Consider the following 27,741-nt stretch of genomic DNA (forward strand, 5'->3'; position numbering starts at 1 on the left):
TTCTTGTTAAGAATAATCCTTATATAATCTCTGGCTGCGATGACAAGGTTATAAATTGCCATCTTAAAACTCCATATCCACAAAGAAATTCACATGACTTAGTCATTTGTCTAATGCCACTTTTTCAATATTATTGTTGGTTGAATGCAATGGTACAGAAGAGTTCCAGGGGATCCATGATGGAAGGGGATCTCCAAATCCAGAAAAAAAAAGAACTGTGGAGTAGAGATGCTGATTGAACCGTACTATTTCTTTTGCTTTTGGTGCTGTTGTTTTTCTATTTTGAGGTTTTTCCTCATTGCTCTGATTCTTCTCTTATAACATGACTAATGCAGAAATACATTTAATGTTATTATGTATGTGTATATACATATATACACATATGTACATGTATATGTATATATGTATATATGTGTATGTGTGTGTGTGTATATATATATACATATACATATATATATATATATAACACCTATATCAGATTACCTGCTATCTAGGGGAGGGGGAAGGGAGAGGGAGAAAAATCTGAAATTGGAAAGCTTATATAAACAAATGTTGAGAACTATTTTTACATGTAACTGGAAAAAATAAAATACTTTTATCAGAATAAAATATTATTGTTGGTTGAATTAATTTGGATGTCTCCCATGGAGGGCCTTTCCATTTCATTCTTGACCGTAACCATTTCATAGATTCCATCCAGAGATAAATCACTTTTGGTAAGTTACATTAAACAATGTAATGGTATTTTACCTGATACAAGTGACCTTTACTAGTCATTCAGTCAAGAAGCATTTATTAAGTACTTACTAGATACCAGACATTGTATTAAGTGCTAGGACACAAAAGAAAGGCAAAAACCAATCTTTGCTCTCCTGGAACTCACTCACAGTCTAATGGGGGAGACACTATGCAAACAACTATGTACAAATTAGATATATACTGTATAAATTGGAGATAATCAACAAAGGGAAGACATTTGCATTAAGGGTGAATGGGAAAGCCATCTTGTAGAAGGAGGGATTTTAGCTGGGACTTAAAGAAAAACAGGGAAATCAGGAAATAGAGATGAAGAGAGAGAGAGAATTCCAGGTATGGCAGACAGCCAATAAAAATGCCCGGAGTTGGGAGAGTAATATCTTGTATCAGCAAGGAGGCCAGTATCCCTGGCCCATCCTCTACACACATGGAATATGTATAAGTGATTAAGGTGTAAGAAGACTAGAAAAGTAGGAAGGGGACAAATTATGAAGGGCTTTGATTGCTAAACAGAAGATTTCATAATTGATCTTGGAAGGGAGCCACTAGAATTTATTTAATGTGGACAAGGATGTTAAATAGTTAGACCTGTGCTTATTTGACAGCTGAATGGAGGATGAACTGGAGAGAAGAGAAGCTTGAGACAGAAATTAAGTAGCAACAGTCTAGGGATGAAGTGATAAGGGCCTGAACCAGGGTGGTAGGCATGTCAGAGGAGAGAAGAGGATATATATATAAAAATAGATGTTATAAAGACAGAATCCAAACAACTTACTGATTGGAAATGGGGGTGAGGGTGGGATAAGAGAGAAAGTGAGGAGTCAAGGATGACTCTGAATTTGGGAGCCTGGGTGACTAGGAGCATGGTATAGCCCTTGTCAATATAGAAAGTCGGGAAGAGAGCAGGGTTTGGGGATGGAGTGTAAGGATAATGAGTTGAATTTTAAATAAGTTAAATTACTGATGTCTACAGGATATTCAGTTCAAGATGTTCAACTAGTAGTTGGAAATGTCAGTCTAAAAGTTAGGAGAGAGGATAAGGCTGGATCAAATGAGTTCACACATGTAAAATACTTTGCAAACTGTAAAGCACAATGTAAATGCTATTACTGTTGTTATTATTATTATTTAGAACTGAGAAAAATCAGCATAGGAATGATATTGAATACATGGGAGCTGATGAGATTCAAGTGCAACAGTCGAAAGGGAGAAGACGACCCACAACAGAACTTCTGGGTCGCTCAGTTAGTGGGCCTGACCTGGATGAAATCCAGTAAAGAAGCCTGAGAATGAGCAGTTAGAAAGGTCAGATTATAAGAGAAATGTCACAAAAACCTAGAGAGAAGAGCATATCAAAGAGAAGAGTATGATTGTCAATGTTACAGAGAGGTCTGTAACCTTAACCTTAACACATAGAAGAATCATCAGCAATTATTGAGAGAACAGTTTCAGTAAAACAATGAGGTAGAAAGTAACAGAATAGAATAGTAATAGAATAGGAAGAAACGGAGGTACCAATTGTAGACAGTTTCTTGAAGAGTTTAACCACAAAAAGAAAAGGAAATATGGGATAATAGCTTAAGGGAATGGATGGATCAAGTGAGGTTTGTTTGTTTGGTTTTTTTTGAGAATGAGAGAGACATGGACATGTTTGTAGTAAGCAGGGAAGTACCCAGGAGCAGAGATTCATGATAAATGAGAGAGTAGGAATGATAAGAGGGATAATCTCAAGAGAAGGGATGGATGGATCACTTGTGCAGTATAGGCTTGCCTTGGCAAGGAGAAGAGCTACCCTTTTGTGTGAGACATAGGTAAGGAAAAGAAAATGGCTGAAGACATTGGAGTGATACAAGTTGAGGAGGAGTAGAGAGAAAAGGGAGCTCTTATCAAATGGGCCAATTTTTTTTCAGTAAAATATGAAGCAAGGTTCCTGGTTGAAAGAATGAAGGCAAGGGGATGAGAGGTTTGAGGAGGGCTGAAAAGATTTGGGAAAAGCTGTTGTGGTGAGTGGAATAGTGAGTCAATTAGGAAGGTGTATAGGATTGCCTTGTTATAATAAAGGCCCAGTTGAAATTATTTAACATAAATTTTTACAATTGCTGGGCGAAGTGATGCCGGCTTATTCCGTTTTTTGTTTTTGTTTTTTTTACAATTCTGAAAAGGTACATTAAGGCACCTATTGAGCAAATATTGCTTTATAGCTTTTCCCAGTAAGCTTTGGTTTCATATTGCCAGTAAGTCTCTTAATTCTACAGTCTTCTGGACATCTTTATGTTGGATGTATCTTAGCTGGAGAAGACAAAGATATCCATAGGTATCACCTTCATTCATTAGTTCAATATGAATCCTGGTCAAACTTAAACTTTCAGTCTCCAAATTTTTCTTGGTATATAATTAAGAATTTTACATATATAGTTTAAATGATGTTCTGATATCGTTGGAGAAGAAAATTCTATGAAAGGATGGAGTTCTTTAAGATATTTTAATGGAATCATATAGCTTGATGTCATCTACGTGTAATAAGTGATAAATAAAATATTTGGTTCAATTTACTTTGATTTGCCTGACTGTGTACATTTGTTACAAGAGATTTTTTATAGTGTGGGGGGGTGGTAAGAGGGAGAGAAAATAAATGTTTGTTAATTGAAGGTGGCAAAAAATCTATATTCCATTCTATTTAAGAGAGTTGATAAAGTTAGATATGCTATAGTGGAGTGACTTAAGAGTCATTGGGTTTGAATCACAGTGAATCAATTAGGAAGGTGTATAGGATTGTCTTGTTATAATAAAGGTCCAGTTGGAATTATTTAACATAAATTTGTAAAATTGCTGGGTGAAGTGATGTTGGCTTGTTCCAGTTTTTTTTACAGTTCTGAAAAGGTACATTAAGGCTACTATTGAGCAAACAATAGTGATGCTAGACAAGTCACTTAACTTTCTTGAGCCTCAGTTACCTCATCTGTGAAATGAAGGGGTTGGACTCAATAGTATCCATGTTCTCTAATTCTCTAAATCTATGATTCTTTGGATTTAAAGCTAGTCAGAACTACTATGATCTTAAATTGATGAAAGATGTCATGCTATACAGAAATTGTTCTTGATTGCAATTATTGTGTTAGTGGCATGTTTTAATTGTTCTTAATAGCAATTATTGTGTTAGTGGTATGTTTTAAACAGAGAAGTTTTCCATGTGAATATAAAATATTCTAATATTCTCATTATAATTGGGTTTATTTTATATAATTGTAGCATGTGAGTAAGTCACAATGCAGAACTGAGTTAAAAGGTTTTGTGATAGACAACAGAGGTAATATAAATATCATGGTGCAGCTTTTTCAATAATTACTGAACTGCAAATAAGTTGCTTTTTCTGAGACTCTTGTCACACTTGTTTTGCTTATTAGCCAATATAACACATTCACATATGTGTGTGTGTGTGTTTTAGTAATGCAAGCATTGAACACTGTATAAAACACAACTATGTAATTGGCCTATATTTGGGTAGGCTGCTAGTGTTCTTCATATTACAGTGATAAGTATTAATGTCTTCCATTAAAAAAAAATGTGTGGTTGGATTTATTTCTGAGGGGAAGCTGGTAAAGTGCCTTTCTAGTAATTTGTGTATTACTGAGAAGTGTTTCAGTCAATAGTTATGGATCTTAACCAGCCCAGTAGCTTTCCTGCTTTGCAGAGAAGTTAAGTGTTTTAGTTATCTTTCAACGTAACTGTTCTGTCATTGATTACATAAATGGTGTCCAACTTTCTAATTCTTGTCGAAGTAAGCTTGTCTTTTCGTTGTGTTGGATTTTCTGTGATCATATAGATGAACAGAAATCTTGTATATCCCCCTTCTTTGGAAGAAGATAGCATAGTATAGCAGAAAGAGCAATAGATTAAAAATAAAAATTAAAAAACCAAAACTTGAGTTTAAATCTAAGCTCTGCCACTTACTGTCTATATGACCTTGGTCAAGTCCTTTAACCTGGGCCTAGTACAGTGTCTAGGCTCTGTGAATAAAAATACAAAGAATGAGACAATCCTTACTTACAAGTAACATATTCTAATAGAGGACCCAATAGCAAATGTATATATGTATGTTAATATATGGAAGTACATATAATATATAATGGATATTTATATTTCATATATAAATATATACATGCATGCACACTTATAAAAACATGCACCCATTTATGTATGTATATTTATATATGATCTAGTCAAACTGGCCTTTTCTTTCTTTCATCCATAATACTCCATCTCTCAATTCCATACTTTTGTAGTGGCCATCCTTCATGAACAGAATGCACTCTTTCCTACTCTCCACTTTAGAGTTCCTCTCTTCCTCTAAGATTATCTGTTGAGCTTCAGTCCCATATCACAGACTAACTTTTGGATACCACTGGCTGGATTTCTAGTAGCCACCTAATATTCAATGTTCAAAAAAGGAATTCATCTTCTTTCTCCTTAAAACCCTCTCATCTTCTGAACTTCTCTATTATCATGAAGAGCACCATGATCCTCCCAAATCCCCAGACTTGCAATCTGTGCCATCCCTGACTCCTCACTTTCATTCACCTTTTCCAATCCGTTGCCAAATTCTTGAATTTCTACCATCACAACATCTTTTGTATATGTTCTCTTTTTTCTACTCACACAACCACTTTAGTTCAGGCCCTAATCACTATTCTTGGATTAATGCAATAGCTTTCTAATTGGTCTCTCTGCCTCTAGTCTCTCACATTTCCAATTCAACCTCCATTCAGCTGCCAGCAAGATTTTTCTAAAGCATAGGCCTTAACATGTCACCTCCCAGCTCAAGGATTTCCAGAGGCTATATATGTATATGCTCCAGCATCAAATATACACTTTTTGGGCAAAGCTCTTCATAATCTGGTCCCTTCCTACCTTTCCAGTCTTCTTAGACTTTACTCTCCATCCACTCTATGTTCCAGCAACATTGTTCTACTTTCAAGGTCCTTGAACACAACATTCCATCTATGTCTTTGCACTGGCTCTCTCTATGCTTGGAATGCCCCTTACCTCTGCTTCTTAGCTTCTCTGACTTCCTTCAAAACTCAGCTCAACCCACTTAAGAAGGCCTTTTCTAGTTCCCCTAGCTGCTAATGCCTTCTTCACTCACTGAAATTACCTTCTATTTATTCTATATATTTCTTAGATGTACATCGTTGTTTACCTGTTGCCTTCTGCATCAAAATGCAAGTTTCTTGAGGCCAAGAACTCTTTGTTTTTGTTTTTGCTTTTCTTCATATCCCTAGAGCTTAGCACAATACCACACATATAGTAAAAATTCAATAGATGCTTTCTTTTATTGGCTTGACTTTCCTGTATGGCAACAACCACTGCAATGATTTTAAACTTTTTGTTAAATATTGTGAGAAAATACATTCATTCATGATAATTACTGAAAATAATGGCTTTTTATGTTACTCTTGTTTTGGCTTAATTGTTCTAGCTAGTTGGAATTATGCCATCAAATCCAAAGGCATTTTAGAATTCTAGTCTAAGTAGTCCCATCTCCTTTTTGAAATAATTTAAGACACTGGAATGGTTTTTGTCATCTGTTTCATTATTAGGGATAATTTCTAGTTTGCATTAAATGAGGATTTCCAATGACCTTAAATTTTCCAACTTTCCCACTTCTGGTTTTGGTAGCTCTATTTCATCTAAACCAGACTTAGAGAGAATTATTTTTATTATTGTCTCATATTGGTCAGCAATGAATTGTTGTGTGACTGGGAATAAATGGTATTATTGATACAAAGCCCTTGACTACAATTGCTGAGTTAGTTTCCCAATTGTGGTACATAATGAAAATATTCATGTCTTCAATGCATTTCATACATATTTGCTGCTTGCTTGCTATAGTGGTCAGCACTGAGGTATTTCTAAAAGGTAGGGTATTGGTATGATTTTTTTCCAGTATAGGTTGACTTCTTGTGGTAACAGAATATGAAGGAACACCTGTGTCAAACTGTTGATCATCATGGTTTCAAGTAGGCCAAACTCTAACCCTATTTCTTTATTAGAAGCAGATTAATTACAATAACAGGGATCCTAGTCCAATCAGAATCATCAAAACCCAATTCACTAGTGTTTCATGGTTCTTGGGTTCTTGCCAAGCCTTCCCAATTCAGGGCACACAAGTCCCTGATCAATCTACCTACATACTTACCTATGTATATCTAAACATATGGATATATATACACACACACACATTTCCTTTAATTTGCCATATACATGCATTCTCCTAATTAGCCACTGCTTCCTCCTCATCATGAAATTTTTTTTTTTTTGGTGAGGCAATTGGGGTTAAGTGACTTGCCCAGGGTCACACAGCTAGTAATTGTCAAGTGCCTGAGGCTGGATTTGAACTCAGGTCCTCCTGAATCCAAGGCCAGTGCTTTATCCATTGCGCCACCTAGCTGCCCCCTTCCTCCTCATCATGACATGGACCTTAGGTTAAACTAATTCAACAGAGACCTTGTAAATAAGATTTTTCTACTGGCTAAAAATATGTGTTCTAAATTATGATTAGATGGTGGCAAAGGTCTATTACAATGCTAAAATACTGTGAAGCTATGATTTTGTAAGATTGGGATGTTATTCCATAAAAATAGACCATTCTATTCATTAAATGAGAGAGGATACATTATACTTTGCAAAGTAGTAAGTTCAGATTTTCACATCAAATTAACAAAAAAATCAAGAATTCTTGGGCTTCTAAACTTTAAATAAGAATTGAAACCCTTCACAAACAAATAAATATTTTTAGAATTTATGAAATATCAACATTTTCTGAAAAGAAAGTATTATAAAATTAAGTGCTATCTTTATGACTCAGGGGGACTTCCACCCCCCTCCCTCCACAAACCAAAGCTTTTAAATGCCTTTATTCTAGAACTCAATAATTAAAAAAAAATTGTTTCCCCAAGGCAATGGGGGTTAAGTGACTTGCCCAGGGTCACACAACTAGTAAGTGTCAAGTGTCTGATACCAGATTTGAACTCAGGTCCTCCTGAATCCAGGGCCAGTGCTTTATCCACTGCACTACCTAGCTGCCCCCCCCCCCCAAACTCACTACTTTTTTTTTTAAAGTGAGGCAATTGGGCTTAAGTGACTTGCCCAGGGTCACACAGCTAGTAAGTGTTAAGTGTCTGAAGCCGGATTTGAACTCAGGTCCTCCTGACTCCAGGGCCAGTATTCTATCCACTGGGCCACCTAGCTGCCCCACTCACTACTTTTTAACAAATTGTTAGTTCACCATGCAATTCAATATAAATGAGTTGAGTTTTGTACTTTGTTTTTTAAATTTCAAAACTGTATAAGTAGAATACTTTGTTCTTTATGCACAAACAAAATCCTAAATTGGTTTCATTTTCTATATATGACATTTTTTCTTCATAAAAGAACAGTTTCATAAGCTTGCCCACCTTTGCCTTAGATAATAAATATTTTAAGATTTAACATTCAAATCACTGATTTTATGATAAATTTTGTTTTCCTGCCTACCTCTCTCCACCCCAAAAGATGGAGGGTCTGGAACATATATTAATGAAAGAAAATAGGATGACTGCTTCAGATAGCATCATATTGTACTTGGCATAACTTAGTATGAATCCTTGATATTCTATTAAGTACGTCAAGTAGGACAGGGATTTTTTCCCAATATATTAACATTAAGGAAAGTAACAATGTGTGGCAGAAATTGCCCTAGACAGGGAGTTAGATAACATGGGGATAAGTGATACAAGGTACCTTACAGCTCTAAGACTCTAAACATATTGCTATAGAAATTTCAAATATTTCAATTCTATTCAAAATGCTCAATAAATCTGATACTATCCTCAAGCTAATATTGAGGCAAAATTAAGTATCTACATGATAATCCATATGATATTGAATATATCCTAAGCTTTTACTCTTAAAAAGAAAGCTACAGAAAACCCATCTTGTATTTTCCCCATCAATACAACATTAGTTTAAAGCAACTAACGATTTTTTAAAAATATTTTAAAGATAAAAGCATGAATGAAATCACTTTTTGTCCATTGGGAGTTTTTTAAGAGATGAAATACAAAAGGATTTTGTATAATGTTATAAAATAATTCTCAGAACAATACCAGAGAGTAGGTTACATAATCCTGAAGATAAACAGGGCATCAACATAAACTGTAGGTTTCCTTCTAAGAGCATATAAATCTCCTCTCAGACCTAGAGATCAGACTTATTCTATACGGATGATAAAAAATAAAAAAAATTATTTTCATGAAATTGTCCTTTGATAACTCCGTCAAACTTGTTTTTGTAAAATCTTACAAAACCCCCCCCACACACAACATCTCACTGTAAAATCTTTGAGATTTTAGAGACTAAGACCAAGACTGAGGGAATATGTTTCTAGAAGGTTCTTTATACAGTCTCAAGAAGGCACAAATAACAACCCACTATAAATCTATGCCATTTTTGCTGAGAGCCTGAAAAGCACCACTGAAAAAGATAACAAATCAAAAACCAAATAGAAACTTGACATTTAGATGCTCTAAATATAGTAAGTTCTACTTTATGAGTATTTTTGCATAAACAGTAATAACTGAATGCAAAGTAAACACTCAATATAGTACTTACCCATCACTTAAGTTCCCAGGTAAGCACAAATATAGAAAAATGAAAATCGTTAACTACTCAAGTCTGTTAATTGTAATTACGGATAAGAAGATTAACATATGTCCAAAAATGCTCTGGACTAATTCACAATTCAGGGGGGAAAAGGATTTTTGATAAACATAAAGTGAGCTGAAAAGGAGTGGTCACAATTCAGGGAGGAAAAGGATTTTTGATAAACATAAAGTGAGCTGAAAAGGAGTGGGGAGAAAGCATTTACTCCATCCAAAGGATGATTCTAAAACAAAATAATTATATTATGAACTTTTCTTTTTTAAGGATGTATAGCCTTTTTGTACATTAAGATTGTCAGACACTAGCTTCCATTAGTAAATTATATTTCTTTATGATACAATCATAACACATATGGACACATTACAAAAATGTCACGAAAATGTATAATCTTTTTCTCAGGACAAAATTCTGAGATCTAGGAAACTGGATAGAAAGAGGGGAAAACATATACTGTGATGGATTATGACCCAGCTAAAGTCTCTCAACAACTCAAGATCCATCAATCACATGAAAATTATTGGACTATCTTCACTGACTTTTCTGTTCTCAACCTAGTGTGTTTGTTTAATTGATGGCTCTTATAACCACCAACAAATATTCATTATATAATTTCTGTATGCAAAGAATGATATAGAACAAATAAAGAATACTATAAGGCACAAAACTTGCTCTTTTGATGCAAAAATACCTAAAAAAACTCAAAGTAGAAAAATAATTTACTATTTTAGAGTAGGGAGAAATAACTTCTGATTCAGGTAGTCAGGAAATGGCTTCACATAAGTGTTAGGACTTGAGCTGGATTTTGACAGGGAAAGAGGGTGAAAAAAGGAATTCCATGAAAAATGAATGCTTCCTTCAAACCAAGGAAATAGCAAAATTTGAGGCCTGCTAAGTATAAGGATTTGACTCCTATAGAGGGCTCAGGATTGTCTAAGTAAGCAGTGGGAAATAAAACTAGAGGCATAAGGTGGGGTCAGGGCCTTTAATTTAGGCTAAGAAGTTTAGACTAAAGGCCATAGAAGTTTTTCTAGTAGGGAACTGCATAATATAAATGTAGTTTTAGAAAGATAAATTTATTAGCTTTGTGAAGAACAGACTGAATGGAGATACCAGAGACAAGGAGACCAGTTAGGAACCTATTTCTATATCTACTTTGGAACTAGTAGCCAACTAAAATAGTATTTTCAGAACGTAGTTAAGGTCACAAATTTGTATTTGTGTTTATTTGTCTTCCCCAAATTCAGTTAGAGTCAAAGATAGAAGGGAAGGGGAAAGGAGACAACTGCTTAAGAATCTCTACAAAGGAAAAGTGAATCAAAGAAAATAACCCATCAGGCAAAAAAAAAAACCTCAACAAAATCTTTTGGGTGATGTACTCAGAATTTCATTGGCAAAAAACTATATTGCCAATATAGAAACTCACATTTTTCAAGTCAATTTAAAAACAAATCAGTTAACATAATTATTTAGATTCACAAAATTCTATTACTTGAGTTAAAAATTTTTGAAAAATGTCCTAATAATAGGAATTGGTGTAGAATTAAGGATGTCATTTATAAATTATACTATAATCTTATTAAAAATCACTTTTTTAATCTAGCAAAGATCACCCCCACAACATACACACATACACACTTTAGAATATACAACTAAAGCATACTTGTTTCCAGTTTTCTTTCCTTCTAATGTATTTAGATGCTGTTCAAGTGTCTCCATAAGACTGCTCGGAGCCTATAATGAAAAAGTAAAAGTGAATGTCTATATTCTTTTCCCTTAGCCTGCCAAAGTTAAAAACCCTGGAATTAGACTATAACCATCTCCTAAAAATCCATAGTCAGGTTCCACTGAACATGTAAGATTCTCTCAGATAAAGTTCTTATGATATTGCAAAATTAAACCCCACTAGACAGGATCTAAGACAGACCCACATTATGCCTAATTTGACCCTATAGTAAACAGTATTGTTGTGAGGTTGGTTTGTTGTTGTTTAGTTGTTTTCAGTCCTGTCCAACTCTTTGTGACCCCATTTAGCATTTTCTTGGCAAAGATACTGAAGTGGTTTGCCTTCTCTAGCTAGCTCATTTTACAGATGAGGAAACTAAGGTAAATAGGGTGGTGACTTGCCCAGGGTCACACAGCTAGTATTGTCTGAGGCCAGATTTGAGGTCAAGAAAATAAGTTGTCTGGCCTCCAGGCCAAGCACTCTATCTACTGTGCCACTGACCATTGTGAGGTCTCAGCATATCAAATTATACAACACAAAAAATGTTTAATATTTATTTTTGAAAAATATTTGTCAGCTAAAGCTCATCAATTCATATCCATACTAAGAACATAAGAATAGTTAGGTAAATCTCAGATAGAAACATGATCCCAAAGCAAATTTATAAAAATACAGTAAAATTTCAGTACTGTACACCTGAACGAAAAAAGAACAGGGGAAAAATATGGAAAGTAGGAATCATGGTAAAATAAGCACATATCTTTTAAATGGTAAATAAGCACTAAAATTTCTTCTGTTCAGATATATTTTAATTTAAACTAAAAAATAACTTTGTTCTATGTTAGTAACAATACCAAAAGATAATTAAAATATCTCAAATTAAATTGAGATGCTATCCTTTTTTAAAGAAAGCCTCAAAGATTACCTTAAAAACATTCCAGGCAATAGAAATGCACAGAATTTTGCTGTATTTGAAGTAATAGGTTCATAGAAATAGTCTAACCAATTTATCTTAAAACTTTAGAAATTTTAACATTATCTTCAGCCTGATAACACTCAGATCCAAAAACTTCATAGACATTTACAGGACTGTTAAATGACCTATTCATAACTACAACTGAAATTATATGTAAACTAATAAGTATTTCTTTAGATATAAAAATTATTTTTAAATGTGCTTCAAAGAAGCAACCACATTTTTATCATTTTAACTGTCATAATAGAAAAATATAGTAAGAAAATCTCACACTAAATACATTTTACAACAATGGTACATTAAATTAATTTTAGGTCAAGAATATAAAATACATAAATTTTCATAGTTTTGGAATTTCATGCTTACATAATGGCTAACATTTATATAGCACTTATCATGTGCCAGGACCTCTGCTAAGTGTTTTACAATGACTTTAAGTTTCAAATAATAAGTTCAATAAATTGTAGCTAAATCTCTAAATAAATCATTAACAGAAGAGAGAATGCTTTGGAGTACAACTCCGACCTATGCAAGATATCCATGACCTCCAAGAACAGGTCACTTGGCAATGGAGAGGCAAGAATCCTGGAGTGACTCACTTTGACAATTATTCCAATATGCAATTTATTGTACATTTGAAATGGTACATTTCTATTACAAAAGCAACTTATACTACTAGGTAAAATAAAAGCTAATATTTATGTCACTTTAAGACTTTAGATTCAAGGTTTGAAAAGCATTTCACGATTCTTATTTAATCCTTACTACTATGTGAGGTAGATGCTATTATTATCCCCATTTTACAAATGGGGAAATTGAGTCTGACAGAGGTTAATGGTTTTCCTAGGGTCATACACCTAGTAAAAGAAATGTGATAAATTTTGTCTAACCTAGTTAAATGAAAAAGTCATAAATTCACCAGTGTAATATATTTTTGACCTGTATAATGCAAGATCCAAGGACTGTTTTGTATTTTTGTCTTGTTTATCCCTAGCATTTTACAAATAAGTGCTTAATAGTTATTGTACAGATTGACCAGTCTTATTTTAATCACATAAACTACTTAAAAAGAAATTTTAGGACTTATTTTTTAAAAAAAGAAATCTTTCCCCAAACATCAGTGTTTCTTATAGTCACTATTTGCCCTAACAATCTTGATATTACAAAATAAATTCAGATATATTGTCAAGGGAATAAATATATATTGCTCTTCACTTATGACAGAACCAACTCTTTCAGCATAACTAAAATTTTGGTTTTAACTATTAAGATAAATGCTAAATAACTATTTTCTAATTAAAAAAATTAAACAGAAGTGTAATGAAGTAGGAAGCATATAATTTGAATTTGAATAGAATGTTGATTTTACTTTTTTGTGCTTAAACTGTCAAACTACTTTTATTTTGGGGGCATAAAATTCATTTAAAAGATTATTCTTTAAAATAGGTTGAAACATTGAGTGTTGATCTACTGTGATGGACTATATTCTTCTCACCAATGCAATGGTATAGAAGAGTTCCAGGGAACTCATGATGGAAGAGGATCTCCAAATCCAAGAAAAAAAAAAAAAGAACTGCGGAGTATAGATGCTGAATGAACTATACTATTTCTTTTGTTTTTGGTGCTGTTATTTTTTTCTATTTTGAGGTTTTTCAAGAGTGCTCTGATTTTTTCTCTTATAACATGACTAATGCAGAAATAGGATTAATGTTATTATGTATATATATGTATATGTGTATATATATATGTATATGTGTATATATATGTGTATGTGTGTGTGTATATATATATATATATAAAACCTATATCAGATTACCTGCTGTCTAGGGGAGGGGGTAGGGAGGGGAGGGAGGGAGAAAAATCTGAAATTGTAAAGCTTGTATAAACAAAAGATGAGAATTATCTTTACATGTAACGGAAAAAAATACTTTATTAATTTAAAAAAATAGGTTGAAAATCAGATTAAGTCATTTTTATTGTTTTAATACTCTGCATTGTAAACTCTGAGGTATAAGAATTAATTATATAAGATTTCGCAATATATAGAAATAGCTAAAAGTCAAAGATATGTTAGTACATTAATAAATTTGTTGTTGTTTAGTTGTTTTCAATAGTGTCTGACTCTTCATGATCCCATTAGTGGCTTTCATGGCAGAGATACTGTAGTGGTTTGCCATTTCCTTCTCCAGTTCATTTTATAGACAAGGAACTGAGACAAACAGGGTTAAGTGACTTGCCCATAGTAACATAGTAAGTATCTTAGGCTGGATTTGAACTCAGGAAGATCAGTCTTTCTGACTTCAAGCCCAATGCTCTATCTACTATGCCACCTAGCTGCCCACATTAAAATATCAGTACATAATTTGAACCAATTTAGATGTTAAAGATAAAGTTCATTGATTCCTTTCTTATAAAATCATTTAAGTTTCTAATTTTTTAAAAAGGCTAAATAAAATATTTTTTGAGTTCAAAGAGATTACATTTTAACAGAGGAGACAACACTTACGTATATAAATATATACACAATATACATAAAATAAATGTAAAGCAATGGGATTCAATGAGGGCACTTGCAGTTTTGTTTTGAAGGAAACAAGGGACTTCAAGAAGCAGAGGTGAAAAGAACATGCAGTTCCTATAATATAAAGGCATTATCCTATAAGGAATAGCAAGAGAGCCAATATTCCTAGACCAGAAAGTGTGCTAAAGGGAACCATGTATGGTAGTATAAGAGGCCTAAGAGGAAGGTTAGAATCAGGGAAGAGTCACTGAGGAATTTATATTTTATCCCTGATGTAACAAGTAGAAACTGGAATGTACTTAGTGACATGATCAGCCTTCACTTTAGGAAAGGCATTTTAATGGCTTTGTGAAAGATGGTTTGGAACAAAGCAGGACTTGAGGGGGCGAGGCTAGTGAATGAATGAATGAATGAATAAATAAATAAATATTAGGTGCCTACTACATGTCAAACATTGTGCTAAGCACTAAGGATACAATAAAAAATGAAGAGGCCGTTGCAAGAGGTGATGAGGGTCCGGGCTGGGGTGGTGGCCATTGGAGTAGTGAGAAAGGGAGAGATGTTTAAGACACGGTGGAAGAATAAATAACAATAGTTGGCAATTAATTGGAAATATAAGATGAGGGAAAGTAAGGATTCAAGAATAATGCTGAAATAGAGAACCTGAGTCATTGAATGATGAGGAACCTGGCAAAAATGTGGAGGTCCAGAAAGGTGTGGGTTTGAGAGAAAAGATGGTGAGCTCTGGTTTGGAAAGGCTGCTTGAAATGCCTGCACAACACCCAGTGTGAAATGTCTAATAGGGATCTGCTAGTCATGACTAGAGCTCCAGAAAGAAGAGGGCCAAGTTAAAAACATCCTTTTTAACCACCATATTTACTGGTTAGAGAGTACCACTAGTAGGAGAATTTCTATCTGATCACAATGTCAATATAGCTGATACAAACATAAATCAAGTCAACATTTCTAAAGAAACATAGAATGGAAAAATACCTCAAAAGCTAACTATTGCAACCCCTGCAATCAACAATTCCATTTAGGAATCAAATAGAAATAAGTTCATCCTTGTCAGTGAAAAAAGAAAAAGTACACTGACCTCAACAATTCATGGATTATGTCTCAAATCTCTGATAAGAAGTACACTCAAATGTCTCTGTCATCGTTAAAGGAAGCAAGGGAATATATAGTATGCAAGAATACTCAACAGTATCCTGAGTTACTCAAGGAAAAATAGTGCCAAATCTAGTAGACACTAACTGAATTAGAACACAAGTCCAAAGAACTAAAGGATAGCATTAGAGAAATTTAAGATAATAGTAATATTATATAAGAGTTACCAATTCACCAGTGTCAATGTTTTTTTTTTTTTTGGTGAGGCAATTGGGGTTAAGTGACTTGCCTATGGTCACACAGCTAGTAATTGTTAAGTGTCTGAGGCCAGATTTGAACTCAGGTCCTCCTGAATCCAGGGCCAGTGCTCTGTCCACTGTGCCACCTAGCTGCCCCCAGTGTCAATCTTTAAAAGGAGAATTTTTATTACTAGTGGTTTTCGGACCAGTCAGAAAAGTTTAAGAGGGTTTTTGTAAGTGGAGATCCTAAATTTAGAACATGTGTACCCAAAAGCAAATTAGTACCTTCCCAATAATCCTTCTGGTGGAAAATAAAGCTGATTACAAGAGTATTATAAATAAGTCAAATGCAAGAAGAATTGACTTACACATTATTCATATTCATTTGAAAATTTAAAATTTTTCCTTGGTCATTTCTTTAAAAACCAAATAATATTAAGTGTTGAAAAGAAAAGTACCAGTTCTGATATCAATATAATCTTCAATCTTCATATTCTCACACCTAAAACTTGTATGTCTCTTTGAAAAGGTTAGCAAGAAATTTCAAATATATAGGTGGTTATAATGAAAATTTAATGAGAGAAAAGGGCTTCAGACAACTGGCTTGATTTCTCAAGGTTCTCCTATATTTTCTTGGTAAAGAAAGAAAAAGGAACCCATAGAATGCCTGCCACCTCTTTTCCATTCCTTGGGTCAACAGGAAAATCAAGTTTTCTCTTCTTTTGTTTCAAAAAATATATATTTCACTTCCAAGTCAAGGGAAATCCCTACTGACCTCATGTTACCCTTTCTCCAATAGAGCCTTTTTCCTCCATTTATTAGACAAAGATCAGACAAAGATAGAAAAATTGTCAAAGAAGATAACTGCTTGGATATATATTATCTATACCACAGATTCAGAGGTTAACCAGATTCTATTCTAAACTTCTAAATGAGGTATAGAGGCTCTACTCCAGTGCTGGGACATTTGTGAATTCTGGCTTGACCCAAGGGTTTCCAATACTCCTGAGGACTACCTCAGGGTTCAGTTAATCCAGTTGTTATGGTGTATCTAGAATTCTAATTCACAGAATTCATCTAGCCTCCTTTGGTTCTCTAAACCCGGGCTGGATAGGGCACATGCTGAAGTACATTCAGGTTCATTTTAGACTATACCACCTGTAACCTTTTAAAAAAAAGAATAATTAATTTTGTGGGGCAATGAGGATTAAGTGACTTGCCCAAGGTCACACAGCTAGTGTCAAATGCTTGAGGCTGGATTTGAACTCAGGTCCTCCTGAATCCAGGGCCAGTGCTTCATCCACTGCCCCATCTAGCTACCCTTTTATTTTTATTTATTTATTTAACCTGTAACCTTTTAAAAACTGAAATAGAAATAAATCTTAAGCTTTAAAATTCTAAAATTAGGCAACAATTATTTATTGAATGTCTTGCAAACAAAGCAGTATACCAAACAACTGACTTGGGGTTTAAAAGATACCTTCCCTATATATTTAAAATTAAGTGAGGGTCAGGGGTTCTGAAGCATGATTCACAATTAACTTTTTAAATTGAAAGTACACTTGGGTATGTAACTGTAAGAAACAACAGTAAGAACAGAAAGTGAAATGCAACTTTGGTTCTAATCCATTTGTAGCAAAACTCTTTTTATAAAAGTCAGAGAATGCCATTTAAGTTCTTTCTGGTTCTTCTTCCCTATATGTATAAAAACACATTATGTGAATGTGAGAATGAATTAAATAAACTATACATATGTAAAATTTTTATGTGCTTGGCAAAAAGGTGTTACTCAATATTTAATATTAGGGTGTATCTATGATCTCATCAATCTGGATGTTCCCTCTAGTGATTTCATCTCTGCAATATCTTTCAAATATATCCCCTTCTCTCCTCTAACACTGGCACCACTTTGGTGCAGGCCCTCATCAGCTCATGCCTTGATTACTGCAATAGCCTGCTGCTGGTGGGTCAGCGTGCCTCAAGTCTCTGCCCATTCCAGTCCATCCTCCTAAAGCACAAGTCCAATCATGTTACCTCCTTTCTTCTCCTCAGTAAATTCAGTCATCTCTAAGATCAAATATAAAATTCTCTGTATGGCATTCAAAGCCCTTCATAACCTAGCTCTTCCTACTTTCCAGTCTTCTTAAACCTTATGGCATGACCCATACTCCTCAATCCAGTGGCACTGGCCTCCTGGCTACTCCACAAACCATATTCTTTGGTTTACTCCCATGCCTGTAATGTTCTCACTCCTCACCTCTGCCTACCAACTTCCTTAAATTCCATCTTTTACAGGGAGCCTTTTCCAAACCTTAATTCTAGTACCTTTCCTCTTTTAATTATTTACTTTCAGGAGGAGATTCTTAAGTGTTCTGGGGCTTGTTATATTTGGCACAATGTTATTTACAAATAGGAGCATCTGAAAGATCTCATTATGCACAAGGAATACTTCTTTGAACTTAGTTCTCTATCACAATAGTTAGCATTTTTGGCAAATACACATCTCCCTGTTTTATGCTCCACCTGATGCTTATCACTGAATAAGATTTTTCTGTTCATCTTTCAAGAAACCTTAAATGATTTTGATGTATGCGTGAGACCTCACATTCAAAGAGTAGCCTTAACATGATTCTTTGCTCCATTATTTTCATAACTAACATGAAAAGTGATATACAAATTAAAATTGGTACTGGAAAATGAAACCCAAACAAGTCAATATATCTTTTTGTAATAAAACCATATCTCAGTTTTTAAAAACAAGGAGTAAATTTTAGGCCATTTTCTAGTTTTAAAATTATACTACACTTAAACGAACTAAGATGAACATTTATGCTTTTGCTTAAAAATCTGTAGATAAATTTGCCCCTTTGATATATCAAACACTGCATTTTTTTTCTATAGCCATATTTATTAGCTTACAGCTATTAAGACTATTTTAATATTTATATTAAGACTATTCAACATTTATAAGAGCGGCTTGGTTAAAATCACTACGTTCTATGTTGGGATTATTATGTAAATAAATAGAATTTGAGAAAATGTGTCTAAAATTTAATTAAAGCATATGTGATAACCTTCAATAAGGTTATATTCCAGTGCCTCCTTGCTTCCTGGAGGCGACCCTAGGTTCTCAAAGGTTTTGTAGGCAAAGGATAAGTTGTTTCAGGTACTTCCAAGGTATAAACATTTTTAAGTATAGGTCTAATAATGGATTGTACCAGGGTTGTGCTGGAGTCAGCTTGAACTGGCTCATGAGACACAACTGTTAAATGTTCAGGATGAACATTTTACACGTTGGAAATCAGCAAAAGCTACAAATCAGGCTTCAATACATTGTTCTGTTGATTGTCTTGACTTAAAGTGACGGAGAAAATGTAATAATGCAGATTTAATTTAATTTTAATTTCTATACAAAACTGACAAAACAGTTTTTAGCCACATTTTCAATTATATAATCATCTTATTTAGTTACAGGCTTCAAAATACACTATCTTACTTTAGCATAAAATATTTCATGCTAAATATAGCTACTGTCAACTGGAAAGAAATATAATAATCTGCAATATGTGAATTATTTTAATAATATTTTTTATTTTAGGTCTAATTTCTAAAACTTAACATTTAATTTATATTTAACTAAGTCTTAAGGCTTCATTTTTTTCAAGCTGCTCTACCTTGAATTTTAAAATAATGTTTAAGGGTATTATTTAGAATAAAGCTGAGGACTAAGGTGTCAAATAACAAAAATATTCCATTTTTATAACATAAAATTACAAATTAACAATATATTATCATGTTATATGCAAATGCATATTATGTAGTATTATAAAAATATAAAATTGGGACAATTTCTATCTGCTACAATGTCTTCTTAGTTTAAAACAGAACATTTTCTGTAACAATCATTACCATAATACAAAAGAGTCTCCATTAGATGATTTTCATAAGTACTACATAAGACTTCTGTTTAGTTCCAGTATGAGCAAAAATGCTGCTAGGATTTAAACAGAAGAGATGAGACATTAATTGACTTAAACTTCAGCTGCTCTACATTTGATAAAATGCCATGTTTGAAATACATTTTCTGAGAAAATTTTATTAGTATTAATAAATTCAATTCTCCTAAGAAAGTTGTAATTCTGTACTCCAGACACATAAATGGAGGGAAAAAAGTACCTCCTTTTATCTGAATCCCATCTCTCTGCAAATAAAAAACCACAGGTAGCACCCAGGAAAATCTTCAGCTATCAACAGTTATACTTTAAGTCATGCAGTGGTGAAATTCCTAGTGGTATAGGGAAAGCAGGAAGCAATGTGGTAGACTTGAGACAGCAATGTTTTTCCTAGCCTTGGCCCTCTTATTTATAGCCCATCTATTAAAATGAAATTGTGAGGCATAGCAGCACAAGCAGGGAAAATGTTCTTGTTTTTACATATATGTCATATGGAGAGGCATTACTGCTAATAAGAGCATTTTATATATGCATTCCTATATAATAGTTTAGTTTGGTTCAAGTTTGGCAACCAAAACTGACATATATAAATCAACAAGCAAATTTAGTGGCCTTATATAGAGGGAAAAAAAGCATGACAGGTCATCCTTAAATTATCCCTACAAATATAATCATATTGGCAATAAAAATAAAGTTTCAATCATCTCTAACAGAGTGGACTAGACATAATGGAAAAAGTATTTGTTGTTCACAAGAATAGTCTGTGTCAAAATGGCGCATCCTATCTCTAAATGTGCCCTGGAAAATACACATATAATTGATAGGCCATGGAATTTCTCTTTAATAGCTTAGTTACTAGTGGCACGCACCAATCTGGCCTCCGAATAATGCCATCTTTATTTTATCTTTTCCTCTACAGATTTCTTACCTGTGTAAGATCCGGAATATCACCTTTATCAATGCCAACTTGCTGTGAATAAAAAATAAGCAATTTAGTGGGAAGTTTTTATTTATTCTTTTATAATTTAAATTATCTGTAAACAATGAAAAAAACTATAGCCCATTATTTTAAGTATTATAGTATAAGTCAATTTCATTTGGATCACATTCACTTTCTTGCAAATAATAAGATATAAAAATGATTCTGTTTCTATATCTGGGTGTGCATATATGTCATATATGTCTTTTATTAGAACCCAAGGAAAATGTTACAGTTCTGTTAAGTAACACGAACTTCTAAAACTTCCTAATTGGTCAGTCAGTAATAAAGTAGCAAAACAAAAATAATAAAAGGTTTGCCAAGGGCTTTACAAATATTTTATATGTGTCTCATAGCAGTGCTGTGAGAAAGGTATTATTATCTGCATTTTATAGATGAGGAAACTGAGACTCAAAGAGGGAGAATGATTTGTGCTAGACCTGGAATCAGTAAGACTTGTGGTCAAAACTCCCTTCTAATGCTAGCTGTGTGACCCTGGGTAAGTCATTTAACCTCTCTGGGTCTTGGTTTCCTCAACTGTAAAATGAGAGGGCCCAGATTAGAGGACCTCTAAGGTCCCTTCCAACTCTAGGCCTATGTCCTTGTGATCTATCATCCTAGGTCAAGTGATTTGCCCCAGGTCACAGAGCACATAAGCACCAGAGATAGTGCTTAGAACCTGGATCTTCCTGTTGATTAGTCCAATACCATATCCACCATCTATTAGGACATATAGCAGGTATTTTAATTGACTTGACTGGTATAGGGAATTCCTGCTGAAGAGACTTCTCCTGAAGATCAAAAGTGCCTTCTCAGCAACTAAGAGATCTTAAAGTGGCCTGGGGCTACTACGGAGAGGTTAAATGCCACTACAAGTCAGAAGCAAGATTTGAACCAAAGGTGGCTTCAAGGCTGGATCTTTAGTTACTACACCATGGATGCCTCATATTTTGACCATTGCTTTCTTAAATTATAATTATGATTAGTTAGTTCTCTAAAGGGGAGTTTTATTTTGTTTTCAAAGGTATTGGCATTTGATAAATAACTACTAGGAAACTGGAAAGCTTTACTCAAGAAAGTTTCTGTAAGTGGTTCTACCAGTTGAAGCTGCCAGTGAAGTAAAAAGGACACTAGACTTGGTGTCAGCTTCACTGCTGACTGGCTGTATCTTTGGAGAAGTCATTTAATTTATCTGAACTTTGATTTTTCTCATCTGTTAAATGTAGGTAATACTTAAACTATTTCACAGGTTGGTTCTATGGATAAAACTGGATAAGAGATGTGAAGTTCTTTCCAACCACTGTGTTATACAGTATGAGCTATTACAACATTATGGAGTTTTGATTGTTTAAGCAGTCATACTGATTGTGTCAGCTGACTTGGAAATGGAGTTATAAATCATGTTATTACCTTGAAAATATATTTGTTAATATTTTACTGGAATATATTGGTATATTTCTTGACAGAGGCTGGAAGGGATCCAAACGAACTTTTGCTAGGTCAGTAATGAAGGTAACTATAGAAAAATTCATATTTAAAAAGGGATATTCTTTAAAAGTTATTTTAAAATATTGGAACTGTCCCACAGCAGCTGAAGTAGGTTACTATCTTGATTTGTAGAGGAATTGCTTAAACTAAATATCCACTTCCTCCTTAACTCTTCCACCTTCTAAAAGTCTAGAATCTTTCCCTGAAGGTTCTATGTTAAACATCCTAAGCTTCAAATAAATCTGGTACCATAGAATTTTAGTCCCACCTCTCCCTAAAACACAAATCCTGTCCACAAGACTCCTGAAAAGCCATATGGCTAGCAAGTGAAGATCTCCAACGATAGGAAACTCACTACTTTATAAAGCAAGCAGTTCTCCTTTTAAAGGGATGTAACTCTTTTCCCCCCCTGATAATGAGCTGAAATCAGCCTCCTTATAATTTCTATTCATTACCTTTGCCCAATGTAGCCAAGTATAAGTTCTACTTTATGGAGCTTCCTTCCACAAGATAACCTTTCAAATTTCAATCATACCTTCCGTGTACATGTGTTTTTTTTTCAGGTTAAACACTTCTAATTTCTTTAATCAATCCCTGTCTGGCATGATTTCAAGACCCATTCCTATTGTTATTGACGTCCCTTGGTATATGTGTAACTTGTTAATTCACCTCCTAAAGTGTGGCATATCGAATTGAGCATAATATTCAAAGATATGATCTGCTTAGGCTCAAATACAGCAGCACTATCATACCTCTTGATCTATACATTATCTCTCTATTAATTTGCTCGAAGATTGTATTACATTTTGGCTGTTACATCACATTACTGAATCACATTGAGCTTTCAGTTTACTAAGACCCCTAAATATCTAGCTACCTACCTAAATGCAAGTACCAGACTTAATTTATCAAAGTCCCAAAATTTATCAGCCCACTGTTAAACCTACTGAGATCATTTTGCATCCCAATTCTCCCAACCAAGTTTTAGTTATGTCTCTCAATTTTGTGTCATCCTTAAGTAATGTTGTCACTAACAGCACATATAAGATCTTTTATTTCATAAATACACAACTTAAATATGATACTCTCAAGGTTGAAAAAATATATGTGTATATATATATATATGTACATACACTTTCTTGTTATCATCTATCCTCCTATGTACACATGTTAATCCAAAAAAATGACCCAATTAAATGACTTAAATTTATATTGTGAGTGTACTGGTACTGTATATATCAACTAGGTCTCAAATATCAATATAAACTAGCATGACGATTCTCAAAATGAAAATATAAATTACTTATGGAAGTAAGAAAAAGAAAACCATCTTATTTTTAAATGTCTTTTAATTCACTATTATACTTAGGTAAATAGCAAAGTGATGTTAATTCCATTTTGTATATACATTATTTTCCTATAGAGTTAGAACTTAGCAGACTGACAAACCACTTCATTCTGAAACATTACAAGGAAACAATATGGGGAGAAGTAAATATTAGATCTGGTCATAGCGGAAATGAGCTGCCTCTCACAGTAATGAGGTTCCAGTTGCTGCCAAGTATTAAAAATTGCTGAGTAGGTAACTATCAAAAATGCTATAGAGAAGCTCTAGCTTCTGCTTTGGGTGGGAAGTTGGTTGAGATGACTCGTTTCTTTAACACTTTTAAGACTCTGTGATTGTATTACTGATTTTTTGCTTGTTTTTAAGCTCCATTACATATTCTGCCCACTCATATATGCCGACACTTTGACTCCACTCATAATAAAATTTTATATCACTTACCTCTGCAACTTTAAGAAATTCTGAGACTCGTGTCATTCTTGTTAGAAATCGCTTATAAATTTCTAAGGCATCTTTGCATTGCCCCTTCTTCATTTCAAAAAATTTTTCTAGGAATAATAGATAAAATAATTATTAATCTGGAAAATAAAAGTAATATAATTTAACTTTATTTTATGGTTGTGTTAACTAAAGTTAAGCCTAATGTTAATGGTACTATGAAATGTATTTAGATGGTCTTTTCTCTCCAGGTTTAGCATGACAGTATTTTTACTGCCAAAATTTTATATTCATTTTTGTTAACTGCCCTCACTTAACCAAGTTCAATTAATTTCAATTATGCAAGCAAGGGCCAATATTAAGCTAACTATTAGGAAAGCAATTTATTAATTTTTAAAAAATCATAATATGTGAATAGATGCAGAAAAAACCTTTTGAGAAAATAAGTAATTTATGTTAAAAATGCTAAAAAGCATTTGCTTCCTAAAAATGAACCAAAGGACCTTTCTTTAATATAATCAAACACATTTCTCTAAAACCAAGAGCTAATCATTACTTCTAATGGAGAAATGCAGGAAACTACAGGAGGAAGATGTCTTTTCTCCTCATTAATTTTCAACAGAGCATGAGAAATGCTATTGATAACAATGTGAAATGAAAAATAAAATGTAATAATATGGATAGGAAGTACAAAAGCCAAAATTTTCTCTATCTAAAGATAATAATAATAGTAATAATAGCAGCTGGCATTAACATATAACTTTAAGGTGTACAAAATAAGTGGATTTGACATCACAACAAAATTGCAAGGTGGGTGCCATTGTCATTTTAAAATTGAGGAAACTGAGGCAAAAAGGTTACATGACTTGCCTAAGGTCTTATATTTGCTAAGTGTATAAGACCATATTTGAACATGGGTCTTATTGACTCCAAGTTTAGAACTCTATCCACTACGCCATACTGCCCACAATATGAAGGTAAAACAGAAAACCCCACATAATAATAAAAAATTACTGAAGCAATTAAAAACTTTAATAAAATGTACTGTAGGATACAAAGTAAATCTACAAACTATCAGTATTTTTTTATATTTCAAACAAAATTCTGGACAATATGTTATGAGGAAATAAAACTGAAAAAAAAACATGTATTAAATATCTAGGGGTTAGTCTACAAAAATCCCTATGACACAAAAACCTAAGTACAATGTCTATCAATTGAGGAATGACTAAACAAGTTGTGGTACATGAATTCAATGAAATATTGTTCTGTAGAGAGAAATTAGGACTATAAAAACTTTAGAAATGCAAGGTAAGACCACAAATTGATGCAGTGAAGTAAACAGAACCTGCAAAAACCTCTCTCTCTCTCCCCCGCCCCCATCCTTTCATATCAGAAATGTCAAACATATGTGGCCTACGACACTCTTGGTTGTAGCCTAACCCAGATTAAAATGTAGCTGGGAAATATTTAATACAGTAAATAAATTTTTTTGAAAAAGAAATAAATGTGTGGTTTTCTAAGTCAATATATAGCCCACAGGGATTGTTATGTATAGTTTAGTGGCCCCCTGTTTCTTTTTGAGTTAACACCATTACTTTATACCTTCTAGTACATAAATCCAACTTGGTTGTAAAGAATTATTTTTTTGATAAGTCACTGTAGTCTGTTTGACAGGATTAAAAAAAAAGAATTAATATTCATTAAAGATATTGAACTATAGGTTGGCTTCTGTGCTATCTAAAGATTTTTTATATTTTTCTTTCTTTTTCCCCGGATAATTTCATACTTTTCTTGGTAACATTTTTACTTTCTCATAATTGAAAGGAATATCTTCTAAAACTTTATATATCCCTTCTGTTATAATTTAAAACCTATTTCCTCTTGTGTTTTCTTAATTGAAATAGTGAAGAGATAAACTCTTAATCATCAACTCATCATATACTTAAAAATAATTAAGTTTATTTAGCTACATAATTTTAATTCTCTTAATTTTTCTTTGAACAACCAATTTCCAAAAAAATAAGCAATTCCCTTTCTCAGTCTGGAGTTTTAAAGTTTTTCTTATTTTTTGTCACTATATTTTAGACTATTCCTAACACTCAAAGAATTGTGACATTAGGATGAAATGTCACAATAATTTCTATAATAGAGCAGACACTAGGGTTAAAGACTATTTGTGATGCCTAATGTATAGCTAGTACACTACATATTCAAACCTTGATGTACTCTTGTTTCACTCCCCCTGAGAGGCTCAACTAGGCTCCAGGTTTATTAGTGACATCCAGAGTATGTGGGCCTAGGCAAAGCTTCAGTTAAATCCTTTTTTGAATTTGAGATGCATGGATCTTTCATATATAGGGCATTCTTGCTCTCCTCCTCCTGTCACCCCTTAGTCTTCTCTTTACCAAGATAAAAATTTACAGTTATTACAGTGGATGTTCATGTGGCATGATTTTCAAGCCCTTAAGCATTGGTTACTCCCCTTTCTAGCTGGTCAATGTTTTTCCTAAAGTGGCATGCAAAACTGAAAATAATATTCTATATGGGGGCTCATCATAATGCATGTTTTCAATATGGTTAGTATGACATACACATTCCTATGGAATATTTTTATAACAAACTGAATTATTAATTTGGCAAGCTTCTATCAAGTCTATGATTCTCATCCCAAATAAAGATACAATAGAAAGACAAACATGAGGGGCTTATGGGGGAAAACCCAGGCCCAGGGTCTACTTTTATGCTGTCAGTGCTCAAATCTTGCTCACAGATTTGGCAATGCTGGAAAAGGAGGACTGGAGATTGGGAGAGGGGGTAGGGATTAGAGGGTAAATAGCATCCGAGAAAACTGTTACATTATTCAACTCTTATTGTTGAACTCTTAGATTATTAATCAAAAATTTGCCCATGGTACCAGGTTGCTAATGTTTCAGCCACAAGTACTTCCCTGCTACTGTTATACATAAAAGATCAAAATTCGATTGTTAACTATCAGGACAGTATTTTCCAATGTTTCCTTGAATAAGGGGTATAGTTGAAAGAAAAGATTTCAGCAGTTTTACATACCTAACAAATTAATAACTCCATCATTATAGCAAGCAAAAAGTTTGATGAGATCTTTAAAAAGAAGCATAAATGCAGCATTTATGACACCATTTGTCAGCTCATTTGGATGAACCTATAAATAGATATAAAAAGTCAATTAACTGCATATTCTGAATTGACAATTTTCTCAAAACTTTTAAAATCTCAGTCAAGTACTTAACAACAATGTATAAATACAAGGGAATATTTTTAAATTTTCCTAATAATGTGTTTTTAAAACCCTTCAATTTAAGGAAATTTAATAGTTCCTCTAAATTGCAAGATTAATTATTCCATCAAAGGTTTCCGTTTTATCAGTGACCCACATTGTGGATGCAAAGACAATAGCTATTTTTCCCCAGTTTGCATTACACTGCTCTGTTCATTCTATGCAATCTAAATTTACTCCTTAGCATCTTTACCTCA

At 33.5% G+C, this 27,741-nt stretch overlaps 1 protein-coding gene across 1 annotated transcript in view; it reads right to left on the bottom strand.

Moving 5' to 3' along the window:
* Window positions 1-27,741, bottom strand: part of SNAP91 (synaptosome associated protein 91) — a 160,927-nt gene that overhangs the window by 61,283 nt on the left and 71,903 nt on the right. Inside the window, 5 exon segments of the mRNA XM_044000628.1 lie at window positions 9,406-9,411; window positions 11,117-11,187; window positions 20,907-20,948; window positions 24,232-24,338; window positions 27,298-27,409. Coding sequence (XP_043856563.1) covers window positions 9,406-9,411; window positions 11,117-11,187; window positions 20,907-20,948; window positions 24,232-24,338; window positions 27,298-27,409 — 338 coding nt within the window.

Source organism: Dromiciops gliroides, chromosome 4 (assembly GCF_019393635.1).
Source record: "Dromiciops gliroides isolate mDroGli1 chromosome 4, mDroGli1.pri, whole genome shotgun sequence".
In the NCBI taxonomy this organism is placed as follows: Eukaryota; Metazoa; Chordata; class Mammalia; order Microbiotheria; family Microbiotheriidae; genus Dromiciops; species Dromiciops gliroides.